The sequence below is a fragment of the Cynocephalus volans genome, chromosome 2 (genome assembly GCF_027409185.1).
Source record: "Cynocephalus volans isolate mCynVol1 chromosome 2, mCynVol1.pri, whole genome shotgun sequence".
Lineage (NCBI taxonomy): Eukaryota > Metazoa > Chordata > Mammalia > Dermoptera > Cynocephalidae > Cynocephalus > Cynocephalus volans.
In genome coordinates this window covers 132,762,644-132,789,576 of record NC_084461.1, presented here as the reverse complement: position 1 = coordinate 132,789,576, position 26,933 = coordinate 132,762,644, and the positions used below count along the sequence as shown (strand labels likewise).

The window sequence follows — 26,933 nt, the reverse complement described above, 5'->3', positions numbered from 1 at the left end:
GGCAGAGCTAGGCTGTATAATGCAGTAGGCAAAGGCACAGGCTTTGGAGCTAGTTGGATTTGAATCCCAGCTCTACCACTTCCATTCGGAATGACTTTGCACACGGCACAGAATCTCTCTGATCCTACTTGTTCCTCCATAAGAGAGAATAATAATGACTGTCTTCCTCATGGGATTATTGAGAAGATTAAATAAAACAAAAGATGGAAGGTACCTAGCACATAGTATGTGCTCAAAAAGTTTCTCCTGTACTTAGGCCCCCAAATAGTACTTTGATTTCCAGACTCATCTCTTCTAGAATTTCAGTTCCAGGAGGACAGAGACTTTGTCTGTCATATTCATTGCTATAGTTTTACCTAGAATGGTGCTTGGCATATAGTAGGTATTCAATAAATATTTGTCAAATGAATGCATCTTCCACACCAGTCATCCCTTTCCTCTCTGGACTACTATCCCATCCCCAAGTTAAAGAGCTGGTGGCTAGTGGTGACTTCCCCAGCCCTAAGCCAATCTTTCTTCACCAGTGTCATCCATGAATATCTCAGTGAACGCAGTGCAGACTGTGGTCCGCCAGGGCGAGAACATCACCATCATGTGCATTGTGATCGGGAACGAGGTGGTCAAGTTTGAATGGACGTACCCCCGCATGGAGGTAATGCTGAGCCAGGGGTTGGAGGCGGGACTGAGCAGGGATGGAATATCTTGGCTTACAGATTGATTTCCATGGACCCTTCCTGATTTGGGGGATCTGCCCTACCTCTACCTGCAGAGTGGGCGGCTGGTGCAGCCAGTGACCGACTTCCCCTTAGATGTTCCCTACCACATTCGCTCCAGCCTGCACATCCCCAATGCTGAGCTGGGCGACTCAGGGACCTACATCTGCAATGTGTCAGAGAGTGTGTACGACCGTCAAGATGAAAAGGCCATCAATGTCACTGTGGTCGGTGCGTGTCTTGGGCTCAACCTCAACCCCCAATCCGAGCTGGACCCAGACTCTGTCACAGCCATGGGGTACAGCCAGCTACAGTCCAGTCTACTCCTAGCCTCTGTGCCAACCAAAGCCCCATTCTGGGATAAACCCAAACCAAAGTGCAATGTCAGCCCCAAATCCAACCTTAACCCTAACCTAGACTTTCCACCTAGCCAGAACCCCAAGCCCCTACCTGATTTCTAATCCCAACGGCCACCTCAGGCCTAGGCAGCCCCATCCCCAAATTCAACCTCAGCGTTATCCCCAGTCTCCAATTTACTTCAGCCACCATATTGAGCCAGAATAGAGAATTACAACTCTAGCCCCAACCTCAGAGCCGGCCCCAACATCAACATCAGCCCCTTGCTCCAGTCCTGGTCCCAACTTCAACCCCAGGTCCCAAAACTCCACCGCTGGTTGGGTTCCTAAAGCCTACAGCCCCGCGCCCAGAAGACTGGGCACCTTTAGCATTCAGTTGATGCCCCGCCCCTAGGAGCCCTGGCCCAGGGAGGCACAGCCCCATTGGTGGCTGGGCATAGTCCCGCCCCCAGGGCCCCGCCCCTGACGGCCACCCCTCGCAGAAAGCGGATACGTGCGGCTGCTGGGAGAAGTGGATGCTCTACAATTCGCTGAGTTGCACAGGAGCAGGACACTGCAGGTGATGTTCGAGGCTTACCCACCACCCACCGTCCTGTGGTTCAAGGACAACCGCACCTTGGGCGACAGCAGTGCCGGCGAGATCGCCTTGTCCACACGCAATGTGTCGGAGACCTGGTGAGCAGCCATTCGCCCACTCCATTTTTGAAGCTACTGGTCTTTGCAGCCCCTAGGCAGCCCATGGCTTTCAGCTACTCGGCAAACCTAGGCCCATCTTTCCTGAGAGCCTACTATGTGCCAGGCACCATGCCAGGTGCTGGGGATGCTGCAGCGACCACAACAGAGAGTTCCATTGCTCCTAGAGCTTGTGGTCTAATGGGGAAACATGATCACCCAGATGTTTAGTTATCCTTGTGATGGGTCGAGCCAGCAGGCAGGTGCCAAGAAGAAAAAGGCCAGATGATTGAGGAAGAGGGTGCCAGGCAGTCCGCTCATTGCCACCTGTGATAGTTCTGAGGCTAGAGATTAGCAGACAGAGCTTGTGATATGTTCCGATAAAGCAGTGTCAGGCCTTTGTGCAGGGGATGAGAAGTGGAGGGTGAAGTAAAAAGGGCTCCCCCCTCCCTTGACAATCCCTCCCAAGCCTCCCACTTGGCTCAGTGGAACTGCCTATGGGTGGGGATTCAGGAGACTGAGTTTGAGTCCTGGCTCTGCTACTGACACCTTGTGACCTTGGCAAGCCCCTTATCCTCCCTGGGCCTTGTTTTTCCTGTCCATACAGGGAGGGTGGGGACGGCTGTGAGTTCTTCCAGCTCTGACAGCTGGGTCTCCTGGCCTGTCTTACTCCCCAGGTACGTGTCAGAGCTGACATTGGTGCGGGTGAAGGTGGCAGAGGCTGGCCGTTACACCATGCGGGCCTTCCATGAGGACGCTGAGGCCCAGCTCTCCTTTCAGCTGCAGGTCAATGGTGAGGATCCCAACCCTGTCCCTATTTCCCTTCTCCTTCCCCTTCCACCTGTAGGAGGAGCTGGAGAAAGAGCCTGGAACTCAGGAAGCTGGGTTCTAGGCCACTGATACAATGCCTTGTGAATCTGGCATGTCCCCTCTCTGGGCCTCAGTTTCCCCAGCTGTACAAGAAGGCTATTGGGTTAGATTGATGTTTCCAAAACCTTAGACATTCATGTACCAATGCCATGACTTTTCCTTTTCACATACCACTTATACTGCACTATTAATTCAATAGATATTTACTGAGCAACTACAATATGCCAGTCTGTTCAGGATTCTTAAGGCCCTGCCTTTGTGCACCTTGCATCCTAGTGAGGGAAGACAAACATTAAACAGTAGGAGGAGAAACTCCAGCAAATTACATAGGTTAGAAGGTAACAAGCACTGTGGGAGAAAAAAAAGGCACGGTAGGTAGGATTGAGAGTGCTGGGTGCGTGGGGCAGTGAGGGTTGCACTTTTAAAAATGATGATCAGGGTTGGCCTCCATTGAGGAGTTGACATTTGCATGAAGACTTGAAGTAGGTGAGGGCATTAGCCAAGTAGATGTTTGGGGAAAGGACACCCCATGCAATGCAAGGGCCAGAGTTATGGCAGAAAGGCCTGCATGGCCAGAGGGAGAAGAGTGGTGGGAGATGGGGTCAGAGAAGAGACGAGGTAGAGAGGGGTGGGGAGGTAGTGTAGGTCCCTGTGGGCCTGGTAGAGGCTTTGGCTTTTACCTGGTATTTACCATGACTGAAATGAAGAGCCACTGCAGACTTTTGAGCAGAGTAATGACATGATAATGACTTAATGTTTTGTCAGTTGACTTTCTAAAAATAAATTTATTTTGAAAGACAAAATTTAACCTCTCAGTTGTAGATGGAAAATCAACGTCACATGTCATAAATATAAAGCGACCACTAAAATAAACTCAGATAAAACAAAACAATACTATTAAATTCTAACTTCATGAGCTTGGCTGCCCAGGGTTTTGAGTTTGAGGCATGCTCTCTCTTTGTTAAAAGGGAAGATTAGCACGTCTCAGAGAGGTGTTAAAGACAGAATAGCACCCTACTGAGGCTCTCCCTTTGAAGTACTCAGAAGGGGAATCCATCAGTTTTCACACTTTGAGTGCTGGTATTTAGTGTTCACCTGCAGTCTGTAGTCCTGCACCCCGCAAGGGAGACTGTGGGACAGGTCCTCCCTTGAGGGCCTTTCCTGTTGACTGTCTGTCTGACCTCCCCATCTCCTGATCCTCTCCATGTAGTCCCTGTCCGTGTGCTGGAGCTGAGTGAGAGCCACCCTGCCAGCGGAGAGCAGACAGTGCGCTGTCGTGGCCGGGGCATGCCCCAGCCAAACATCACCTGGTCTACCTGCAAAGACCTCAAAAGGTGAGCAGATCCCAGGCCTCAGTTTTCCAGGGGTCCCACAGCTGCCTAGAAGGACCCAGTGAAGGTTATCTAGTCTAGCCCCTTCCTCTGGGCACGTTGTTCCAGGCTAGAGCTACATCCACCACCTCCTTGGAAATGCTCTGCATGACCTAAATTGTCCCTTTTCCTTATCTTGATCCCTGGGCTGTTCTTGGCTCAGCACAATGCAGGGTCTGTGCTCCAGAGACCCCATCCACCCGGTAGATCTGTTCTGCACCCTTGGTCAGGGTTGATTCTAGTGTAGTGGACAGATGCAGAATTGAGTTCAGGTTCTGCCTCTACCCCTGACACAGTGTGACCCTGGGGGTCAAATGAGAAGAATGGATTTTGCAATACAGGGCTCTCAGTTCTGGGATAGGAGCGCCCTCTGCCGGTCAGTCTATGGACCACAGGAGGAACATGCTCAGACCAGGCAGTAGGAGGCAGCAGGGATTTGACACGTCCTACCTCCTTCTACCACCACTCCACGGCGCTGCCTGCTTTTGGCCTCAGTTTCCCTGTCTGAATAGGAAAGGGGCTGAAAACTGACCCCACTGGCTCTTCCAGCAGGTGTCCACGCCAGCTGCCACCCACACCCCTGGGGAACAGTTCTGAGGAGGAGAGCCAGCTAGAAACTAACGTGACATATTGGGCAGAGGAGCAGGAGTTCGAGGTGGTGAGCACGCTGCGCCTGCGCCATGTGGATCAGCCACTGTCGGTGCGTTGCACTCTGCGCAATCTGCTGGGCCAGGATGCTCAGGAGGTCACCGTGGTGCCACATTGTGAGTCCCCCAGCCTCAGCGGTCCCCTGACAACCCCAACCGTACTTGGGACTGTACCCCTGTGCTCACAGTAGGCCAAGAGAGTCAGCATGCTTGTGGGTACACAGGAGCACTATGAAACCCAACAGCATGAGTTCCTGTGCACATACACAAAACACAATATGAGCACACATGTACAAACACAAGTCTATAAACCATGGCTATGAATAGCACTTATGTGTAGTGTATGTAAACTGTATGTATATCATGAGCCCTGTACATAAGCATGCCTGATCCTTGCACACAGATGCAAACCCTCCATCTGTAGATTTGTAAACTATGTACTGAAAAGTGCCCAATCCCCATATACGCCAGTAAAGCCAGCGTGTGTCTGTAAGCATGTACTCTGTAAGAGTATGTCTGCAAGCATATACTCAAGCATGCACAATGCCTGTCCATGTGTGTAAGCCCACTGAGTGTATGTTGGTAAGCTATGTATGTGAACATACCCAGCCTCAGACGTGTATAAACCTACAGAGTATGTATGTCTGTATGTATGTGCATGTGGGTGCAGAATCCCCATACTTGTACAAACAATCCACGTACAATTCCTGTGTATGTGTGCAAACTGGCATAGTGCATGTCTGTAAACATGTAATTGCACACCTTTCTGGAAAAGCATGCAAGCACAATCCCCATACACATATGCCTGCTGTATAATGTATGTCTTTTAGCAGGTACATATACTTGTGTAATTCTTGTACATGTGAGCAATGCCTACCAGTGCCTGAATACTTTTGCACATCCCTGTGCGTGTATGTACTGTATGCATGTATTTCATTTATTCACCTGTTTCCTCACTCAATAAATAGTCATAGGGACCCAGCTTCTCACTGGAGGTATAGAGGCCAAAGGGCCCAGCCCTGCCTGCCTTCCTATTCCCCGCAGTCCAGTCCAGAGAGGAAGCAGCCAGGAACTAGGCAGTTCCACTGGGGATCATCACTTTGGGGGGAGAGACTGGAGGGAGAAGGGGTCGCAGTCCCAGCTGTGAGATTCAGGAAAATGTCCTGGAAAAAGGATCCTTTAGGTCAGAACCTGAAAGATAACTAGGAGTTAAGCCAGTAAGGAATGGTGTTCTAGTCAGAGGGAATGCCCTGTGCAAAAGCCCAGATGCAAAGTAGACTTCAAGAATTTAAAGGCATTCAACCTGACTGGAGCATAGAGTGTGTGTCTATTTAGGGGTTGGGGGTGGGGGATAAAGCGGAAGGAAGTGGTAAAGGATGGGACTACAGGGGTTGGCAGAAGCCAGAGCAAGCAGGGCTCCAAAGACCAGCAAGGTGTTTGGGACACACCTGTGTGTACACCCAAGCAGATCCGTGGGCTTGGACATGCACATGCAGGTCGGGACACAGACCTGCCTCCTGTCCCTTGGCTTGTGGTAGATGGGCAGTTTTTTAAAATAGCCTTATCGCACCCATACTCCCACACGTGCACACATGTCCCTGAGCAAGTGGGTATCTGGGCAGACAGTGTGGGCAGCCTGACCTGCAGCCCAGCTCTGAGCAAGGCCAAAGTAAGCTTTTCTTGTGACCCCTGAGGGAGAAGCCAGGCACTAGCTGGGATGACTACATGAGACTCCTCTTTTCACTCAGAGATGGCTCCCTAGAAAATGCAGGCTTCTGGGAAATTCCTCCCTGGGACTGGGATGTGTGGCTGGGGGGCAGAGGGAGAAGAGAGTGATGTTGGTCTGGGACCCAAAGGAGGAGGCGGGATAAGGCTCCCTGGAGAGCAGAGAAGGGCAGGTGGGGGACAGGAGGAGGGACCAAGTTCCCAGGGTGGCCGGTGGGGCAGGGCAGGGGAGATGAGGGCCTGGTCAGAGGTGAATAGGGAGGGAGTGGGAAGGAATAGGAAGCTGTGCAGAGAAGAGGCTGGGCCCTTGGGGTAGAGGAGACTCAGGTCTTGGGGGCCCCCGTTTTAGCCCTGCTCACTTAACCCAGTGCCCTGGTGGATGCACTTTATAACTACCGTCACTACCCCAACCCCTGCTGGGCCCTTGGGTGAAACTGTGGAGGAAGCAGGCTCCTTTTTGCAGTCCGGATTCATCAGGCTATGGGAGCTCAGTCTACTGCTCCGTTGGTGGTCACTCACTTAGTCCATTGGCCACTCGGTCGGCCATGGAACTTAGAGCTCTGACCTAGCTGTGACAGCCCCAACAAGGTCATGAGGAGAGGTGAGCCACAGCCCTGCCTGAGAGGTTCATGGTCTGATGGGAGGTCCAGGCAATGGGCAGGAGCCCAGAGAAGGATCTTGCATCCAGTCTAGAGCAATGACAGAAAGGCCAGACTGGCAAGAAGAGCTGAATGGATGTGGAGGCTGGCAGTGATCTGAGCTGGGGGAGTTACTGAGGGGCAGGGGTGTTTATAGGAGAGGCTGAAAGTGTAACTCAGAGGAAGAGGCTTAGGATCTGACATCATAGGCTGTTGGGGAGGTGGAGGGGTTTCCATTCGGGGCAGGACGGGTCCGGAGGATTTGTGATGCCAGAGGTGGGGTGAGGAGAGGGTGGCTGCCAAGCACCCTATTTGCTTATGGCCTGCTCTTGTCTCTGCCTCCAGCCCTGCCCTTCAAGGTGGTGGTCATCTCAGCCATTCTGGCCTTGGTGGTCCTCACCATCATCTCCCTCATCATCCTCATCATGCTTTGGCAGAAGGTAAGCCTCACCCTGGCCTCATGGGTGCACTTTGGCATATATTTTTTTGCATGGACCCCCCTGCCCTCCTTGAATACTGCATGATCTGGCCACATGCAGGGCCCAGCATGGAGCTCAGGTAGGAGATTACGTAGAGTGACACTGGGTGTCTGAACTGCCTCCATCCCCTGCAGCGTGGGCTGACACGGGTCCAAGCTATCTAGGGTTCCCTGACTCCGCTGTGTCCCTCAATCATGGTTCCTGCTCAGGCATCCTCCCTGCTCATCCCAGGCACAGGGCATGGCACCTTTGGGGTAGACTGCATGGGCTCCAGGATACTTGCAACTCTAACCCGTGGAGACTCCTGTGCTTCTTCTGAAATGCATTCTGAGTCTATTAATCTGTAATTTCAAAGTCAAAGTTCAAATTTTCTGAGATTTCACCATTCTGTAATTCCAACATGTTAAGATTCCTGAATTAGGATTACAGCACCCCATGATTCTATCATCCTAAAATTCCAGTCCTGTGATTCCAGCATCCTATGATTCCAACATGCTAAGGTTACATCTTTCTGAGATTCCCTCTGTGACTGACCCGGCATGGGGAGGGGCCGCCCACATCCAGCGGAGTACCCCTACCTTGTGTCAGTTTCCAGGGCTGCCTGATCCTCTACTTCCATCTGAGGAGCAGGTGAGGCTCTGAGAGAAGCTGATGAACCAGGCTCTTGCCATCAACTATTCCTCAGCCTGCCAAATCCTGAAGGCTCTCCTGCCACCCTCCAGCTGGGGCCCCTTGGTTCCTGTTCCCTCTGAGCCCATGAAGGCCTTGGCTCAGTTGATCACTTGCTGTGTGACTTCAGATATGCCCCATCTCTGGGCCTCAGGGTCTCCAGCCCCATCTGTCTTAGAAGGGGCTGGACCTAGTGGACCTCAAGGCCAAAGACCCCCCTGATGATTCATTGCTGGTGTTGGTCCTACAGAAGCCACGCTACGAGATCCGGTGGAAGGTGATCGAGTCCGTGAGCTCTGATGGCCATGAGTACATCTACGTGGACCCCATGCAGCTGCCCTATGACTCCACGTGGGAGCTTCCGCGGGACCAGCTTGTGCTTGGTCAGTCCCGGGAGGCCTCACATGGCAGTGTGGGGACTCAAGGCAGGTGGGAAGACCATCTGAGGTCTGGTCCCAGCCTTGCCATGGCTAGCTATGAGACCTAGGGCTGGTGTCTTGTCTTCTCTGGCCCTCAGTCTCCCACTCTGTATAGTGAGGACAAGATGACCCCTGGGGGACTGCCCAACCTTGAGGTCCTATGATCCTGTGACTATGAGATGGACCCCTTTGTGGCAAAAGAGGAAGTATTAAGGGTAGGCTGAGTGCAAGGCCTGAGCTTAGTCTAGCTTGGGAGGCCCAAGGGGTACAGAGTTGCTGTGCTCCCCTGGGTAGGGAGGAAGGCTTCCAGAGACTAAAGATGTGGCAGAAAGCAGGCAGGACTTAGATGAGATGCCAGGAAGGACCAGGAAGCATTGTGGTTTTAAGAGCCCCCTTGAGGAGAACACCTTAAGTCTGAGGTGGTTTGAGGGATGTCTAAGTTGACCTAAGAGAATGGCTCTTCCCCACCCTTGGGTGGGGGATGCAGCCTCCTGGTGAGCCAAGAGCTGAGGGATCATCTCTACCCCAGGACGCACCCTCGGCTCCGGGGCCTTTGGGCAGGTGGTGGAGGCCACGGCTCATGGCCTGAGCCATTCGCAGGCCACAATGAAAGTGGCTGTCAAGATGCTGAAATGTGAGTCCTCCCTCACATCTGGGCCCCTCCTCTCCCCTGCACTTCCCCCTGCATTCAGCCTCTCCCAGAGCAGCCTGATTCTCACTCGCTGGGCAAAGAAGTGCGGTCACGCTGCAACCAGCACAGCTCCTGATTCTGGTTTGGGAAAGAGGGTTCCTTGGCCCTGCCTGCTCCCTCCCCCTTCCTCCGCCTCCCCCTTCCTCCTTCCTCCTTCTCTTCCCCCGAGTGTGGGTTCTCTCCACCCTAGGCCACCCGGGTCTCACAGCACAGGGTGGGCAGAAGAGCCAGAACAGGCTCCGATGGGGCCTCCCTAGAGGCTCAGTGGCCAGGCCTGGCCTGAGGATCCCCCTTCCTCAGCCACAGCCCGCAGCAGTGAGAAGCAAGCCCTCATGTCAGAGCTGAAGATCATGAGTCACCTCGGGCCCCACCTGAATGTGGTCAACCTGCTGGGGGCCTGCACCAAAGGAGGTACCAAATCTCCTCGCCCCGAGGACTCTGGGACAGATGGCCAAGGCCCAGCCCCTCCCTGCCCCTCTCGGTCCACAGACAACAGGACACTCCAGCTGTAGGGTGCATGCCCCCACTTCACAGTCCTAGATGGGTTTGGAATTTAGAAACTCACAAAATCACAGCACCTTCACAGCCAAAGCATTCTTCAGGTCACCAGTCCCAGCGGTTTCCAAATCAAGGTGTCCTCTGACGGTTTTAAATTTTCTCAATACATTTTGAAAACTAATAACAGCTCACATGACACTGAGATGAGTTATATACCCACCATCGGAGACCACCCACGTGCTAACTGGGAGCTACTCTCATTCAGATCACAGAAAAAGGCTCTTTGGCAAACTGTGTTTATTTGAAGTTCCGATTGCAAGTTAGGCTGCAAAAAACAACAACAGTGACAACAAAACATTATGGCCATTTGCAGCTCCTTGTTGTGAGATTTGGGATTTTCCTCAATATTGCACAACCAAAACAGAATACGGAACTATGTTGCATGCATAGACCAATTTGTGCCTGTAGTGACCACTCATTACTCCTTTCAAAATTTTTGTTTTCATTGATATCTTCAAGTTCCCACTAGCTTGACTTTAAGTAAATGCACTAAGCTGACAATAATAAACAGTTGCTTTTATCTGCTTTATATATTAGGCTCCAAGATAAGCTTTAGTTTGAAAACGTATCAATAACAGCTAACACTGGGCACTTGCTATGTGCCAGGCACTGAGCTGAGCCCACAAAGACATTATGTCATTAATCCTCATGATATCCCTTTGAGATGGGTATTATTAGCCCCACTTCACAGATGGGAAGGCTCAGGGAGACTAAGACCCTGATCACAGTCACAGAGGCAGAAAAAGAACCCAGGTTTAAAAGGCGCCAAAGCCTCTCAGCCATCATGACAAACTGCCTCTCCCACATCCAGTCTGTTATTAGCCTTGTGGCCCTGATGGGAAGCCCAAGGCCTCCCAGGACTGTCCCTGAGCCTGTGCCTCCACAGGACCCATCTACATCATCACCGAGTACTGCCGCTACGGTGACCTGGTGGACTACCTGCACCGCAACAAGCACACCTTCCTGCAGCACCACTGTGACAAACGCCACCTGCCCAGTGCCGAGCTCTACAGCAACGCCCTGCCCGCCGGGCTCCCCCTGCCCAGGTATCCGGGGGAAGGTGGGGACTGAATCCTTGGGGCACCTGAAGAGCACCTGCTCACTGCCTCCTTATCTAGGAGAGGACGCTGAGGCCATGCAGACAGGGGGGCAGTCGTTCCTGGAACTAGGGCTGTTTCACAAGTCAGTCCGCCCCAGACAAGGGAGTAACAATAATGATGATAATAGTGGTGGGGTCGGCTGCCACCTACCATCTGTCCCACTGTACCAGGTTCTGTGCTAAGCTCTCTGCAGACTTGACTCCCTGGAGCCTCACAACACCCCTGTGCCGTGGGTGTCTTGGCCTCCCGTCCCAGGGTACACAGGGGTCAGAGTCGGCGGTGAGACGAGAGCCAGGTCTCTCGACTCGCACTGTGCTGCTCCAAGCCTTGCTTCTCACCACAGCCTCCCCAGTGCCCCTCAGACAACTCAGCTCCTGTCCTTTCTTTTCCAAAAAGAGCATTTCTTAGTTCTTTTGCTGATTACAAAAGCAAAGACAAGAGTAACTTCAGAAAAGCATGCAAAAGACATTCAAACTCTCTCTTGTTCTCCCCAGCAGTTTGGTCAATTTCCTTCCCTGTCTTTCCTCCCTGTAGAGACACATATGTGTATAGTCCCACAGCTCTTTAAGGAGCTGATGCTGCAGGCAGAAGTATTAAGGCTATTTTATTCCCTTCTGCCCTCCCAGGGTTGTGGCCAGGCACTCGCAGGGCATCAGGGCTGGGTGGTTCTGGAGAGGCCACAGAAAGGCACCTTTGTACACACCCATCTTGTGGCCCTTGTCCTGGGGTGCTGTAATTGCCTTGGGTGTGAGCTCTCTGAGGACATACACTGGGCCTTAGGTCATCTTGGCAGCCTCAGTGCCCAGCTCGGGGCCAGGGTGGTTGAAAGGGCTTGAAACATGGTCATTCACATTGTGACAGAGTGAATGAGGATGAGTGAGTGAGTGAGAGAAACAATCCATGGGTGACAGGGGCTGTGGGTCCCCGGGGTGAGCAAGGGGCAGGAGAGGGTAGGGGAAGGAAAGTCTGTGTGGCCCTTCCTATAATGCTCTTCTACCCCCAGCCATGTGTCCCTGACTGGGGAGAGTGATGGTGGCTACATGGACATGAGCAAGGATGAGTCGGTAGACTACGTGCCTATGCTGGACATGAAAGGAGACGTCAAGTATGCAGACATCGAGTCCTCCAACTACATGGGCCCGTATGATAACTACGTCCCCTCTGGTGGGTGGACACAGTCCTCACACCTGCATGGGCTCACACCCGTGCAGTGATGCGTTCCTTTCAAAGCCTTTCATATGCTGGCTGTGCAACAACCTTGGGAGGAAGATGGTCTTTGCCCATTTCATAGAAGTGGAAACTGAGGCTAACCACTTGCCCAAAGCTGCTATGTAGTGAAATCCTGATATGAACCCCTGTTTATGGGTCCAGAGGTGTCCACAGGGAGGGGAAGAGCTGGGGTGGGGAGCACCTGGCCTCCTGGGACCTGAGGGAAAAGGGTCATCTCAGAGGTGGCCCAGGCTGATCTGCCTCTGAGAAGCAGGCAAGCCAGGCTAAGCAAAGGTGACCCAAGGACTAATGCCAAAAGTTTTATGGCCAATGAGGGCACTGATAAAATATGAGAAGTTTAAGTTAGATATTAAGAATCGTTCTCCTTTTGGGGAGACCTAGAGAATCAGTAGCCACTTGTCTTGAATATTCAGTCTCCCACGAGCCAAAGGGCAGGGTTCCTGTGGGCCATGGGGAGACACAGGTGGCAGGTGACCCTCTGCTCTCCCCTAGCTCCTGAGAGGACCTATCGGGCAACTTTGATCAACGAGTCCCCAGTGCTTAGCTACACGGACCTTGTGGGCTTCAGCTACCAGGTGGCCAATGGCATGGAGTTCCTGGCCTCCAAGAACGTATGTGTGGTCGTGGTGGAACAGGGTGGGGGCTGTGGGGAGATGGGTCACCCTGCCAGCCAGAGTCCTGCAAGTACGCGGCCCCTCGGGTGGATGGGGACAGTGAGTTTCCTCACACGTGGGTGGCCCCTCACACCTGGGCAGTCATGCGTTTTCCCCAAAGCCCTTGACAGGGAGGGTCTTTCCCCACAATTGCCCCCAAGGCCTCACCTCCCCTCTCCCCACCAGTGTGTCCACCGAGACCTGGCAGCCAGGAACGTGCTCATCTGCGAGGGCAAGCTGGTCAAGATCTGTGACTTCGGCCTGGCTCGAGACATCATGCGGGACTCGAACTACATCTCCAAAGGCAGTGTGAGCACCTTCCCTGGCCCCTGTAGGGTTGGCACCATGTATGTCTGACCCCAGGAACAGATTCCCTCCTGATCAGCCACACTCATAGCTCATGGCTCATAGCAGATCAGCACAGAGCTTCTCACGGCCTGCCCTGCCATGTGTGCAGGGACAGGAAAGGGGGCCACCCCACTGTGCACGGAGTGGGAGGAGGCAGGCCCTGGCAGGAAGCAGGAGTGAGAGGAGCTGGCGGCAGGAGCTGCCGGGCCTCCTCCTCCTGCCCCAGGTACGGAGTGTGGCCTGGTTCCCGGCCACTTGGCCCCCCTTGTACCCAGCACCCATCCTGACCTCCCTGCAGACCTTCCTGCCTCTGAAGTGGATGGCCCCCGAGAGCATCTTCAACAGCCTCTACACCACGCTGAGTGACGTGTGGTCCTTTGGGATCCTACTCTGGGAAATCTTCACCCTGGGTATGAGCGCTTCTTCTCACAGCCTCAGCAGCACGGCATGGTGTCCACTCTGACCACTCACACCTCCGTGCCTCTCCCAGTCCTGCAGAAGAGGGTACTCTGATGCTTTTCCACCCCCCAGGCATGTGTCTCCCCATCTCTGCTCCCCAACAGGTGGCACCCCTTACCCGGAGCTGCCCATGAACGAGCAGTTCTACAATGCCATCAAGCGGGGTTACCGCATGGCCCAGCCTCCCCACGCCTCTGACGAGATGTGAGTACAGACTCGTGCATTCAGGAGGATTTTGTGGGGGCAAACAATACCTATCCAATTCTACCTGCTTAAACCAAAGATAGATTTTATTAGCTCAGAGATCTAGAAAAATCTAGGTATAACTGGATTTAGGTGTTCAAATGATGTCATCAGGTATCTCTTGTTCTGCCCCAGCCTCTGCCTTCCTCTGTGCTGGCCTCATTTCCAGGCTGGCACTGCCCAGATGGCTGCCAGTAGTGCCAGCCTTACATCCTAGCTGCTTGCACCATAATTCCAGCGAAAGTCCCAGAGCTGACCCTCAAGGGCTCTGCTGGAGCCACCTGCAATCCAGCACTGGCCACCGAGCTGAGGGGATGAAAACTCCTATTGGCCAAACCTGGGTCTTGTGCTCACCAAGGCATGGTCAACCCCACAGGACCGAGTGGACTGGGGGTGCTGGGAGGGCTTCCCAAGGGAATATCTAGAGGCAATAATGGGAAAACAACACTCATCCACCACTCCTCCCCAACTCCTTTCTGTTGCTCACCTTGTTCTAAGGACAGCAACCTCCAGCTCCCCCACCCCAGCCCTGCCCCCTGCACCCACCCCTTGCACCTTGAGCCAGGGACTCTGACCCCCTCTGCCCCTCTTCCCAGCTACGAGATCATGCAGAAGTGCTGGGAAGAGAAGTTTGAGATTCGGCCCCCATTCTCCCAGCTGGTGTTGCTTCTCGAGAGACTGCTGGGCGAGGGTTACAAAAAGGTATGTTGAGGCAGGGTGGGGGTGGGGAATAGAAAGTTCTGGTCCAGAAGTCAGACACTGGGTGCAAGATTCTGTGTGATGTGCTGATATTTGGGGGACCACCCTTCACCCTCTCTGGGCCTCAGTTTCTCTTCTGGTACTAACTAGGAAGGGATGGCCAGAGCTATGAGTTTAATTTAGCAGCACAGAGTTTTGTGAAATGGAATCCTACATGGATGTGATTGATTTGACTCAGGGAAGGGGCCTATAGCCCTGTGTGTCCTGTAGCCTTCCCCAGGCCTTTGCACCCATGCCAAATCCTAGGGCTCCTTCAGAAGTGTGAATAACCCCAGGCTACATGACCACTAATGGCCTGACCACTTGGACCCTGTTGCAGGCTTGTCCTAGGGCAATGGAGCCAGTAGAGCCCTAAAACCTTGTCCTGTCAACAACAGGGCTCAGAGTGAGGAGGAGATGCACATCCCCTTAGGCACAGACACACCCCTCTTCTTAGGTCCATCTCTCACCCCTACTCCCATCCCTAGGGGCAGTCCCAGGGACCAGTCAGATGGAATGGAGTCATCATCATTTCAAACCAAGGGAAACTGAGGCCCTGCCAAAGGAGGTTGAGACAGAATGAGAGCCTGTACCTGTCTACTCTGAAGTAGGGGGAAGAGTTAGGGTCTTAGGTGCTGGTCAGCTTCCTGGGTGATCCTGAGCTCTTGTCTTAGGAGATGCCAGGTGGGAGCACAGCTCAGCCGTGCAGCTTTTGGTCAAATCCCCTTCCTCTCAAGCACCAGTTGCCTTATTTATACAAGGGGGAGCAGCTGGGTAAGATGATCCCTAAAGGGACTTCTGGTCTGACTGTCTGTTCTCTGGTTCTCCCTGCCCTGTGGAGCAGAAGTACCAGCAAGTGGATGAGGAGTTTCTGAGGAGCGACCATCCAGCCATCCTTCGGTCCCAAGCCCGCTTGCCTGGATTCCACGGCCTCCGATCTCCCCTGGACACCAGCTCTGTCCTCTATACTGCTGTGCAGCCCAATGAGGCTGACAACGACTATATCATCCCCCTGCCTGACCCCAAACCCGAGGCTGCTGATGAGGGTCCACTGGAGGGCTCCCCCAGCCTCGCCAGGTAGCCACTCTGGCCCAGGCCCCAGGCAGTAGTGTGCATAGTGAGTGCCCTGTGTGGTGTCAGGCTCCTTACCTGGGGTGGGTCCTTATTCCTGCAAGCGAACAGAAAAGAGAGTTGAGCTTTGATGACCTCAGGTGGAAAGGATAGGCTGGTAAGAAAATGGATGGGCTGGGACGTATTTGCAAGGTAGCTATTTCCTTTAAGGGAGTCCCCACAGGTCATCTATACTCTGTAGGTCCTGTTCTAGCCCCAAGGAGAAGAAAACCTACTCAGTGTTCCCAGCATCCCACTTGTTACCATGGGACCACAGCCAGCCTAAAGCCTGTGGTCTGTCTTGCAGCACCATGCCTGAGGGTCCCAGGAGGCTGGCATGGTTGTAGGACACAGAGGTGCCTACAGGATCAGGCCAGAATTCAAACTGGAAAGGAGACTTGTGATTTTCTTTTGCTTTGGGATGTGGTGATGCTGTGGTATGGGAAAGGCTTTAGAGGAAGGCCCAGCTGTTGCTGGGACTTGACGTTCAGACAGGATCCCCCCTTGACTGGAGAGAAGGGCTCCCCATGAAGCCAGACCCACCCCCAAAACAAGATCCAGCCCAAGGCAAAGTGGCAGGAGCCCCAGGCTGGTTATAATCCCAGCTCTGTCACTAAGCTGCTATGAGATGTGGGCAGGCTTCTCCTCTGTGAGCCTCAGTTTCTCTGTATGTACCAGGAGAACACACAGGCCACAGAAGGCCCCTGAAGGCCCTCTTTGCTGTGACTCTTGAAGAGGCTAGCATTCCGAGGCTCAGATAGGCAGTGCAGGGGAGTGAAGCGCAGAGTTCAGACAGGTTGGGGTGTGAATGTTGGCCATGTGTTATGCCCTCAGCCAAGCTTATTCATCTGTCTGAATCTCAGTTTCCTCTTCTGTAAAATGAAAACAGTAAAAGTACTTCTATCGGGGTGGTTGTGAGGATTAAATGAGATCATGTATGCCTTTAGGAGTGCAGAGGACAACGGCGCTGGGGGGTGAGAAATGAACTCTGGAGCCAGCTGGACCTGCTCTGAAGTCCCGGCTCCTACACTTACCCACTATGTGAAGTGGGGCAATGTCATAACCTGTCTGAGCTGCACTCTCCTCACAGTGTGGGCCCTGCATGTCTTCACAAGGATTAAATGAGCCACAGTGTATAAAGTCCGTGGTGCAGGTTGGGACACATAGAAAGCTCCTAGTTCATGCTGTTATTTTACTGTGGTTCTCTCCCAGCGCCTCACTCACTTGCCTCCTTCCTCCAGCTCTACCCTGAATGAAGTCAACACCTCCTCCACCATCTCCTGTGATAGCCCCCTGGAGCCCCAAGAAGAACCAGAGCCAGAGTCTCAGCCCGAGCCCCAGGTGGAGCCTGAGCCGGAGCTGGAGCAGCCACTGGATTCAGGCTGCCCTGGGCATAGGGCTGAAGTGGAGGACAGCTTCCTGTAGGGGCTGGTTCCCACGCTGTCCTGCCCGAAGCTCTCCCTTTGCCTCCCAGCACCCAGCACCTCCTGGCCTGGCCTGGCCTGGCTGGGCCTCCTACTGGCCAGGCTGCCCCCATGAGAGCTGTCCCCTCTGGAAGGCTTCTGCCCAGGACACGTTGTGCCCCAAACCCTGGGGCTGGCTTAGGAAGCAAGAGAACTGCAGGAGCCATGACCAGCCCTCTGCCTCTGGGGAGGCCATGTGGCTCTGAGCCAGGGTACCCCTGAGGGGACTCAGTTTCCCCATATGTAAGATGGGAAAGTTGGGCTTGATGATACACAATCTGGGATTCTCCCCCTGGCTGACAGGTGGGGAGGTTGGAATCCCTGAGTTAATGAAGTGGTAAATTAATTTCTTTCTGTTCAACCCTCAAGGAGCCACAACTCTCTCACACACTTTTATCTGCCCAGGAGCTGGGGAACAGACTCTAGCATTCCTGGCTCCTGGCTGAGCTGGGACCTGGCCATGAACAGTGTTGCTTCCTGCAGAAGCCACCCCCCACGATGCCAGTCTCTGCTTTCCTGGGCCCGAGCTGGTCTGGGGCCATCTGTGCTTACTTAATTGTGTTAATTAATGCTGGGGTCTGAGCCAAGTCCAAGACTTCCGGCCTGTATTCCTGCCCAGGGTCCTCAGGGCACACCTAGACATAGAAAGTGCCTTTATCCAGGACTTCCAGGCCCATCAGTCCCAGGGTATTTTCCTCATCACCAGAGTCTGCAGGGCCCCACAGGCCCCACGTCTGTGATGAGTGTGATGTGCCGGCATGAAGTGTCCACATATGCGCACCAACATGTGGCCCTGAATCTGCATTGGACCTGTTATGAGACTTTAAAGGAATCCCTCACCCTATCTGGGCTTCAGTTTTCCCCTTTGAAAAATGAGCATGTTGGACTCAGTAACTCCGAGTGCCCTGTCAGCACCAACATTCTAGAATATTCCAGGGGGTTGCACACTTGTCTAGATGAAGCAAGGCCAATACCCCAAACTGCCATCCTGGGGGTCAGCAGGACTCTGGGGAGATTCCAGACCACACATCACACTCCGGGGATTCAGAAACTGTGCCTCTTCTCCAGACCCCCAGCAAGTCCCAAGAATGCAGCTGTCCAAGCCTTGACTTGGAGTGACAGCTAGTGTCCTGGAAAGCCCCCAGCAGCTGCCCCAGGGCCATGGGAAGACCATGGGAGCCCTTTCAGCACCCACAATGACCTCTGGAGCTACCCTGGGCAGAGAGAACAAGTCAATTCACCTTGTGCATCCCACTACTCCAGCACCTGCCATCAAGGTCTGTTCTGCAGACATGATAGACAGTTAGGACAATTATGTCCTACAAAGGACAAGTTTCACATGATAGAGGGGTGGAGAGGCAGGCATTTGGGGGTTGCCTTCTCACCTGCCAGCTGCCCCATCCCTGAGGCATGGGAACCCCATGGGGGAATGGTCCCCAGCCCAGTGGGCATTGGAAGTGCCAGAGGAGTGAGGGCTGTGGCCACGACCACTGGCAGGAGAAGGGCTGGAAAGAAGGGTAGCTCAACCCTTCTGGGTGCCAGCCCCTATGCTGGTTGGCACCTCCCTGCCCTGGGATGCCCAAAAGCCTGGTCCAAGGAGGGGGGGAGTGGGTTCTCACTACGGTACCAAAGATGTAATCACCTAGGTTTACAAGTATTTTTAGGACTCACGTTAACTCACATTTATACAATAGAAGTGCTATTTTGTATGCTGTTAAGTTTTCCTATCTGTGTACTTTTTTTAAGAAAAAGATTTTAATATTAAACCTGGTGCTTCTCAGTCATGGACTTTGTGGTCTCTTGTGGGTTGGGGTCCAGATCCCCAGACAGTGACTCTCATTTCCTTCCTCTGTAAAATGGGGATGTTCACACTCCCACCCTTACTAGTAGCTGGGTGACCTAGACTTTGGGCTTGGTTTCCCAAAGTGTGAGGTGATAAGGCTTTTCTGGTTCTGCAGTGCCTGGCCCTGGGTTGGGAAGGAGAGTGTGGGGCTGGTAGGACTGTTCAGAGGCTCTGGGGCTCAGGAGCCAGAGCCCCTCCTGCTACCCTACCCCCCACCCCCTCCCATCCCCACCATGTGCTTTGGCTTTGGCTACTAAACTGGGACAGTCTCCCTGCACTCTGCCCACGGGCCCAGATGAGGCTGGTATGGCTTGTGAGAGGCATCCGCTAGAGCCCAGCTTCCAGGTCCAGGTGAGCCCATGGTGGGGTCCCAGGTAGGAGTAGGGCAGACAAAGCCCCCAAGGGGGCAGAGAGCAAGGAGAAGTGAGGGAGAGGGTGGAAGAGAGAGAAGAGGAAGAGGAACAGAGGAAAGGGAGGGCAGTATGGCCAGGGTGAGGCCAGGGGAGGGCAGAGTCTAGCCAGGCTGAGCAGAGGGGTGCAGACCTGGCAGGTCCCAGACCCTTCACAGCTGCAGCAGTTCAGTTCTTGTGGGGCTGGCATGAGCCGGGCATCCTGGCACCTGCTGGCCAGCTGAGTACTGGCCATGGTCTCCCTTGCTGAGCCCAGGCCTGTGGGACCCAGGCAGCAGCACAGGGCCAAGGGCAATAGAGCTACTAGGGGCAGGGGGCATAGTACAAGGGTCCCAGACACAGGCTAGGGCTTCCTGGCCCTCCCACCTGCCCCTTTGGGAGGGGTCACTTGAGGTGGAACCAGGTTGCAGCCTGAAATCTATCACCTAATCGCCATGTGTCTTTGGGCCATCCTTGTGCTCTCTGAGCGGGGGAGGGGCACCTCATTTTGGAGCCTCAAGCCTTCCTGGACTGTCTCCAGGAGTTTGGGGCTGTGGCTGCAAGTGGGGAGAGGAACGGAACCCTGGGGCAGCTCTGACTCACAGGTCCAGCTGCCAACTCAGGGGCAGCTGAGCCATTCCAGGGGAAAACCTCAATGGCTGTCAGGCCTGGCCCACCTTCCCGGGGGTCCTGGCTTCAGAAAATACCCAGAGCTTGTGACCTCTTCTCTCCTGGCTGTGGCAAGAGTTGACTAAGGCAATACCCAGATCTGCCCTGTGAAGAGAATAAACCCACATTCCAGACGAGGATTATCTTTGCCCATGGGAAAGCTTCGATCAGCAAGGCAGGACGCCTGGGCTCCCTCCATCTCAGGCCTGCTCCTTATGGGACCCTAAGTGGATTATGCATCAGATTTCAATTTCCTCGGGGGTACATGGAGCTAAAAATGCCACAAAGATAAAGGATGATCACACTCTGGCTAACAATTCTCCAACAGTTACTACTAGCCAGGGCTGTCTGGTTGCTTCACACACATTTTCTTGTGTTACCCTCACATCAGTCCTGTGAACTATCCTACCACTATCACCACAGATTACAGGTGAGATTCCAGTTCAGGGAGGTTTTGAAATGACTTGCCCAAGATCATCTGATTGGTGTGGCTGGGATGGGACAGGAGCCAGGCCTGGCTGACTCCCCCAGGTCAGCACTCAGAGATGTAAAGTGCCCACCCAAGGTCACAGCCAAGGAGTGGGAAAGCCTGGGAGCCAACTACTGTCTCCTGACTTCAGACCTTTCTGGTGCGGTGCATTCCTGAAAGAAAGAATAGGAAAGTGCTGGATGTGAGGGAAGAGCTAAGTGAATCTGAAGGCTAGGAAAAAGTAATCAAAAACCATTTGGGGGAGGGCTTGGACCTCTCAGGCCTCTGTGCAGCAGGGGTGTGGGGGTCTGGGGTAACTATAGGTCAGCCCCTGCTGGGCTTCTAGCTCCCAACCTCTCCACTCAGGATGGCCCAGGGAAAATGGGTGAGCTGGAATTTTCCTCCAGACAGATGAGCCACTTGTACTACACAATTCTTCCGTCACCCCACTCACAGCCAGCGTCCTAGTTCCTGGAAAAAAGAAGGAAAAACCTAAAGGAGCTATTCCTGCTGGGGCCCTGACCTTCAGCTGATGAGGGGCCTCACAGCCCCCATTAATGTCCCTTCTTTGAATTAGGACGCTGTCTCTAGAAGGCCTCTTTTATATGAGTTTATTGCTCAGTTTTACAACAATTAAAAATTAACTTTACTGGGCATCAGGATATTTCCTTACAGTTTTGAACACACTGTTTATTTCTTATTTGTGTAACTATAAGTTCATATGACCCCATGGATTTTGTATTAGGTAAGTAGCTTCTACGTTATTAGCAGTGACTTCATCAAAATTCCTGTGATCTGAAAAAAAATAATTTTATAAAAGTATTTATGTAATACATGTCTGTGTTTTTAAATCCATTACCAAAATATATAATACAGAAAGAGAAGACTGTATTTTTGTGTTTTAGACTCCGATAACATTTTAAATGCTTCCTCTTGTTATTCAGCAACTCTCCGTGTAGGAATTTATCTTGTGGAAATTCTGTCTCTTCAGGTTGTATTCTTCAAGATTTTTCTCCCCTTTATATCCATATTAAGATTTGCATTTTGTATCTGTACCTGTCCGTAACATATAACTATAATGTTAAGCAAAGCTATAACTACCATTTGCAACCTTCTGTTTTTCACTTAACAATATATCATGGGCATACTCACAGGTCATTGGTACATGCAGATATTAGTTCATTTATTTTGAGAGCTGCACATAATTTAAAAGCATGCCTGTGTCATGAATATTTAACCAATCTGTTATTGAGGGGCATTTAGGTTGTTTCCAATTTTTCAGTTACAAATTCTGCTGCAATGACCACTGTTTGTAAAATATATTTACTTTTGCACATTTATTTAAATTTTCATTTCCATAGGATAAATCCCTAGACACAGAGTTGCCTAGTGAAGAGATGACATTTAAAATGTTACAGGAATCTGGGCTGGCTGGTTAGCTCAGCTGGTTAGAGCAAAGTGTTGTAACACCAAGGTCAAGGGTTTGGATCCGCGTTCTGGCCAGCCACCAGACAACAAGGCAAGAACTTTCCCACGGTGAAATTTAATGGTACTGCAGGTTGGGTCTGAGCCCCACTGAACCATCCACCCCATGTCCAGAGGGAGCATCCCACTCACCCCACTGGGAAACCACCTCCCCTCGCTATCCTGGCTCTGCCCCAGTCCCTCACAGTTTAGAGAGTGTGTTCCTGTCAGTCATCCCATCTGGTCCTCACAATAAACCTATGAGACGAGCCAAGAGAAGATCAGACCAGATGAGAAAGCTGAGACTCAGAGCCTTTACCCAAGGTCACACACAGGGAGGCTCTTGCCTGCCAGCCTGGTGTCCTTGCTACTCAGGGAGCATCTAAGTCCAGTTCCTGGACTCAGAGGGGGCAGCAGGCTGAGCTCTGGGGTCAGGTGCCGGCTGCCTGCGCAGGGTGTGGCTCCTAGAATTCCCTAAATGGGCTCCTCCTGGGGGTGGGGTTCTGGGGCCATACAGGGCCATGGCAAATTCCCACAGCTCAGAATAAAATCTGCCATGGCTGCTTCAGAGGCCTGATGACGGTGCCCTGGCCTGGGATAGGGACTCAGGGACACCACAGAAGCCAGACTGTCTCCCTATGACCATACCACCCTCCAGTTGGCTGGCTCCCAGCCTCCTCTCTGTGCCCCATGGGGATAAATGCCTGCCCTCTCCAAGAGGTACCTACAGCCCACCCCCTGGGGCTCCTACTTCTCCTGACGGGCCTCAGAGCAGGCTGCCCCTTGCCCGGCTCCCCTGACTTTGTGTTCCATAGTGTCTGGTTTTAGGTTTTGTGGGTAATCACCACAAGGAACTAGGAAAGTCACAAACATGGGGAAGTACCAAAGCTTCTGGGAAATCATAGTCTTCTCAGAGTCCTTGTTTCTTCCTCCGAAAGGACAAGATGGAAGTTTCCATGTTTGAAAATTTCTCTTCCTGAAGCATAGTGATGACCTAGGTTCTCCCTTGCTCAAACACCTTCAATGGCTCCCTATGGCCCAACAAACAAAGTCCAGACTCCCTCGTGTGGTGTTCAAGGCCCTCCCTGATCTAATTCCAACCTCTCCTACTGTCTCTCCCACATTTGCCCTCCAAGGCCCACCTACCCATGTGGGCTACAAGCTCTCCGACCTCTGCACCTTTGCTGGTGCTGTCCTCACCTCCTATAGCACTCAGCTTTCTATGGCTGAAGGTCAAAGTCTTCCTCAAGCTATCAGCCCAAAACAAGCTGTCTCCTCCATGAAGGCTCCCTGATTCCTCAGCTGGAAGTGATTTCTCCTCCCAGTCCTTTGTGCCTCCTGTGGGCCCTCAATTTTTCTCAGCAGCCTTAGCCTTTGATGCCCTGTACACTCTCTTTCCTCTAGGCCTTTACTATGCTGTTTCTCCTTCCTGGAACATTCTCTACTCCTCCCTGCACCTCACCCCCAACTCCTTCTCATCCTTCTCAGCTCAGGTAGAGCCTTCCTCGACTCTCCTCTTCGGTGCTCCCAAGACCTGCAATTCTCCCAGTGGCCTGGCTTCTTCCTGGCTCTGTCACGAGGCTGTGAGCTCCAGAAGGGAAGGATTATACGTGCGCTGTTCACCACAGTGTCCCCAGGGCTGGGCAGAGTAAATGCTAGATAAATACTTGTTGAATGCACTTCAGCTGCATTATCGTCTCAGTGGATCTCAGTCAATAACTCCTTCCCCATTTTATAGATGAAGAAAAGAGGTTAGAGAGGCCAGGGACCTGGCTGTGGTCACACAGCTAGGAGTGGGGAATGCAATTCCTGGCCTGTCTGGCTCCAAAGCCCAGACTGTTCTCCTCCACCCTCAACCTTCCTGAGAGCCCTGGCCACTGATAAAGGTCAGTGAATGAACATGTGGCATCTGGAGCTGGGTTCCTGGGTTCAAAACCCAGCTCTGCCATTTATCAGCTGTGTGACTCTGAGCAGGTTACTTACCATGTCTGAACCTGTCTTTCCTCATCTATAACATAGGATAATTATGGCTATCTCCTAAGGTGGCTGTGAGGATCAATGAGATGATCTGTGCAAAGAGCTCAGTCCAGAGAGTGGCTCAAGGACTGATCCAGTGGACAAGGTGACTCAAAACAGTCCCTCTTCCTGCCCCTGCATTAGTGTGTTATTAATAGCACCCCTTTCAGCCTCAAAGGTACCCATTTGGCAGGCTAGGTGGTTAGTTCAGTTGGTTAGAGCATGGAGCTGATAACACCAAAATCTAAAGTTTGATCCCTGTAACAGCCAGCTACCAAAAAAAAAAAGAAAGAAAGAAAGAAAGAGAATCAAAGGTCCCCACGTGGATGATAATAGATGTCTGGTGTTAGCTACACTAGTGCTGCTACTTAACTACTCATCTTACTTTCCTCCAGCGTGGTGAGGGCCCTGCATGCAAGGAAGAGCTCTGAGCCTCGGCCTTCCTGGGCCTTGAACATAAAGCATTCACCAGATGAATTGGTTTCTGAGAGCAGAGAACTCCTACTCTCTCTTCATGTATTCATCCGTTATGCATCTACTTGCATCCCGCATTGTCTGAGCTCCCATCTGCCAGGCATGGCCATGTGCGGAGGGTGAAGAAGACGAGGAGGGAGGCAGGCCCTGCCAGGGAGCCCTGCTGGGGGTCAAGGGGGTCAGAGGGACATTATGCCAATAACCTCCTCATAACTGTGCTTGTGCCAGCAGTGAGAAATACCCTGAAGCCCAGGGGGCCACAAGAGAGTGTAGGACAGGGATGCAGTCAGGCAAGGAGAGGAGGTGTAAGCTCAGTGCAGATGGAGGCAGGGCATGTGGAACAGGAAGCAAGAGCAGGGTGCATTTACTGAAACAGGGAGGCAGGTGGAGGGAGGAGAGAAGGCAGAGACCCATGGTGGCTTGATTGCAAAGGCTCCTGCAAGCCCTGCTGCAGACTGTGGGCTTGATCTACACCACTGGGCTAGAATAGGAGATGGCAGCAAACACCCCATAGCACTCTGATTCAGATACTAGAATCTATTTGATTCTCAACCCTAGAGGCTGGTGCGCTCGAACCTCTCTGGCCTGATATTGAAGCAGGGCCCGCTGCCAAACTGCCATAATGCTGGGTCCCTGGTTCCTGGCTTGAGCCCCCTCTACTCCCTGGGTGGGAATCCCCTGGGCCCCAGGGCATGGGCTGCAGCTGGTGTTGAGTAGGCAGGACGTGGGGGCCAAGCTGTCTCTGACATGGAGTCTGGAGTTTTTCAGTGGCCAGGTAGGGAAATGAGGACAGGCTGTCCGTGTGTGCAGAAGCATGACATGGCCCACATACTCGCTTCAGGATTTCCTAATCCTTGGACTGACAGGCAAACCTTTCTCTAAGTTCCTTTGCTGCAGGAAGGGATGATGTCAATCTGGAATTCCTGCTCGTTACCCTCTGGGCAGCATCACTATAGCTTCCTTGGCCAGTAGTCACCCCACTGAGCTCCAGGGCACCTCTGCCCCACGTCCACCAGCAGTCAGCATTCTCACTGCTGGGAAAAACCCAGGGGTCACCCTGTGCAGCGTGGTGGTAATTAGCACAGGCTCTGCAGCCAGGCTGCCTGGTTCCCATCTCAGCTCTATCACCCCTGGCTCTCAAGAAACCTAACCTCTCTGAGCCTTGGTTTCCTCATCTGCAAAATGGAGATAATTAATAGAATCATCCTCGTGGGTTGAGAGGATTAAGTGAGACACATATGCAAAGAGCCTGACACGGTGCCTGGCACATAAACAACACTCAGAAAATGTTAGGCCTTCAAATGCCATATTTCCAGGAGGGCAGAGCACCTTCCTGCTCACAGAGCTTTGGGATACAGCATTCATTCATTGACTCATTCTTTATACATCTAAAGTCAATGGATAAGAATGGTTAGGTATAGCACAGTCACAGGAGGCAGAAATACCCTCACCAGATGTGTGACCTTGGAAGAATGACTTAACTTCTTTGAGCCTTGGTTTCCTCTTCAGTGAAACAGGAATAATAACCACATCTACCTCTAGGGTTGAGGATTCTATGAGAAAACTCCCAAGCACTTGGCCGACTGCCTGATGCATAGTGAGTACCTGATAAACCTTTGAAGCCTGCAGAGCAAGGAAAGTGCTGGAATGCTATGAGCCCAGGAGGCCTGGGATGCATAGGAAGGATGCCTGCCCCATCTGGCAGGGACAGAGAGGCTTCCTGGTAGTGGAGAGTCTGAAGGAGCTACAGGAGTTAGCTGAGTGGACAGAAATGACAGGATGAGCGGCATCCTCTGATCTTGGGGATAGAGATAGGTCCTGCCAAAGTGGCCTAGACTACCCCTCAGGGCCACTGTGGCCTCCACCCCCCTTGCTGGCCACATCCCTCCTCCACCTAAACACACTCCACCAGAGAGGGGTCTCTGCCAGCCGAGGTTAAGGACTTTGTTTAGAGAATTGCATGAAAGCTAGGCATCTTATCCCAAGACCAAACACCAACTTCGCGTACATGTTAGGAGTTCTTGGGTTTCCTCGAGGCCATCCTGGCACCTTCAAGGGCAGTGGCCTCAGCCATGAGTGAGCGTGAGAATGTCCTAAATGGCTTGTTACCTGTGCAGGTTCCCACCTCCCACCCCTAATTCAGCAGGCCTGGGATGGTCCAGGAACCTGCACTTGAACAGGTACCTTTGTGATTCTGAGGCTGGGGTCTCTGAACTGCACTTGGGGGTACATTCTTGTACAGGCCTCCAGACCATTAAGAACCCATGGCTTATGGGATCAAGCCCAAGCACCCAGCCAGGTGGTCAGGGTCCCTTTGCAGTTGGACCTTACCTGCTTCCTGCTGCACCTCCACTCTACTTCTTCACACTTTGATTGGCCTCAGGGAGCCCTGACTTCTCACCCTCTCTGCCCCCATGCTAGTCCCTCTCCCAGAATTTTCTTTCTGCCTGGAGGACTC

The 26,933-nt window shown here is 52.7% G+C and overlaps 1 protein-coding gene across 3 annotated transcripts in view; it reads left to right on the top strand.

The window, feature by feature from the left end:
- PDGFRB (platelet derived growth factor receptor beta) overlaps nucleotides 1-18,878 on the top strand; it is a 38,112-nt gene extending 19,234 nt beyond the window's left edge. For 2 of the 3 annotated variants that reach the window (XM_063085727.1, XM_063085728.1), the window contains 19 exons: nucleotides 525-652; nucleotides 770-944; nucleotides 1,552-1,744; nucleotides 2,419-2,534; nucleotides 3,822-3,945; nucleotides 4,534-4,745; nucleotides 7,337-7,431; nucleotides 8,390-8,522; nucleotides 9,088-9,192; nucleotides 9,550-9,660; nucleotides 10,694-10,853; nucleotides 11,911-12,071; nucleotides 12,630-12,748; nucleotides 12,977-13,099; nucleotides 13,437-13,548; nucleotides 13,702-13,801; nucleotides 14,437-14,542; nucleotides 15,423-15,655; nucleotides 16,930-18,878. In XM_063085727.1, the coding sequence (XP_062941797.1) occupies nucleotides 525-652; nucleotides 770-944; nucleotides 1,552-1,744; nucleotides 2,419-2,534; nucleotides 3,822-3,945; nucleotides 4,534-4,745; nucleotides 7,337-7,431; nucleotides 8,390-8,522; nucleotides 9,088-9,192; nucleotides 9,550-9,660; nucleotides 10,694-10,853; nucleotides 11,911-12,071; nucleotides 12,630-12,748; nucleotides 12,977-13,099; nucleotides 13,437-13,548; nucleotides 13,702-13,801; nucleotides 14,437-14,542; nucleotides 15,423-15,655; nucleotides 16,930-17,113 (2,690 nt within the window). In that variant the 3' untranslated portion in view covers nucleotides 17,114-18,878. Of the gene's footprint in view, nucleotides 1-524; nucleotides 653-769; nucleotides 945-1,551; nucleotides 1,745-2,418; nucleotides 2,535-3,821; nucleotides 3,946-4,530; nucleotides 4,746-7,336; nucleotides 7,432-8,389; nucleotides 8,523-9,087; nucleotides 9,193-9,549; nucleotides 9,661-10,693; nucleotides 10,854-11,910; nucleotides 12,072-12,629; nucleotides 12,749-12,976; nucleotides 13,100-13,436; nucleotides 13,549-13,701; nucleotides 13,802-14,436; nucleotides 14,543-15,422; nucleotides 15,656-16,929 lie in introns of all 3 variants that reach the window. The other variant, XM_063085726.1, reaches the window with a different exon arrangement.
- The last annotated feature ends 8,055 nt before the right edge of the window (nucleotides 18,879-26,933 follow it).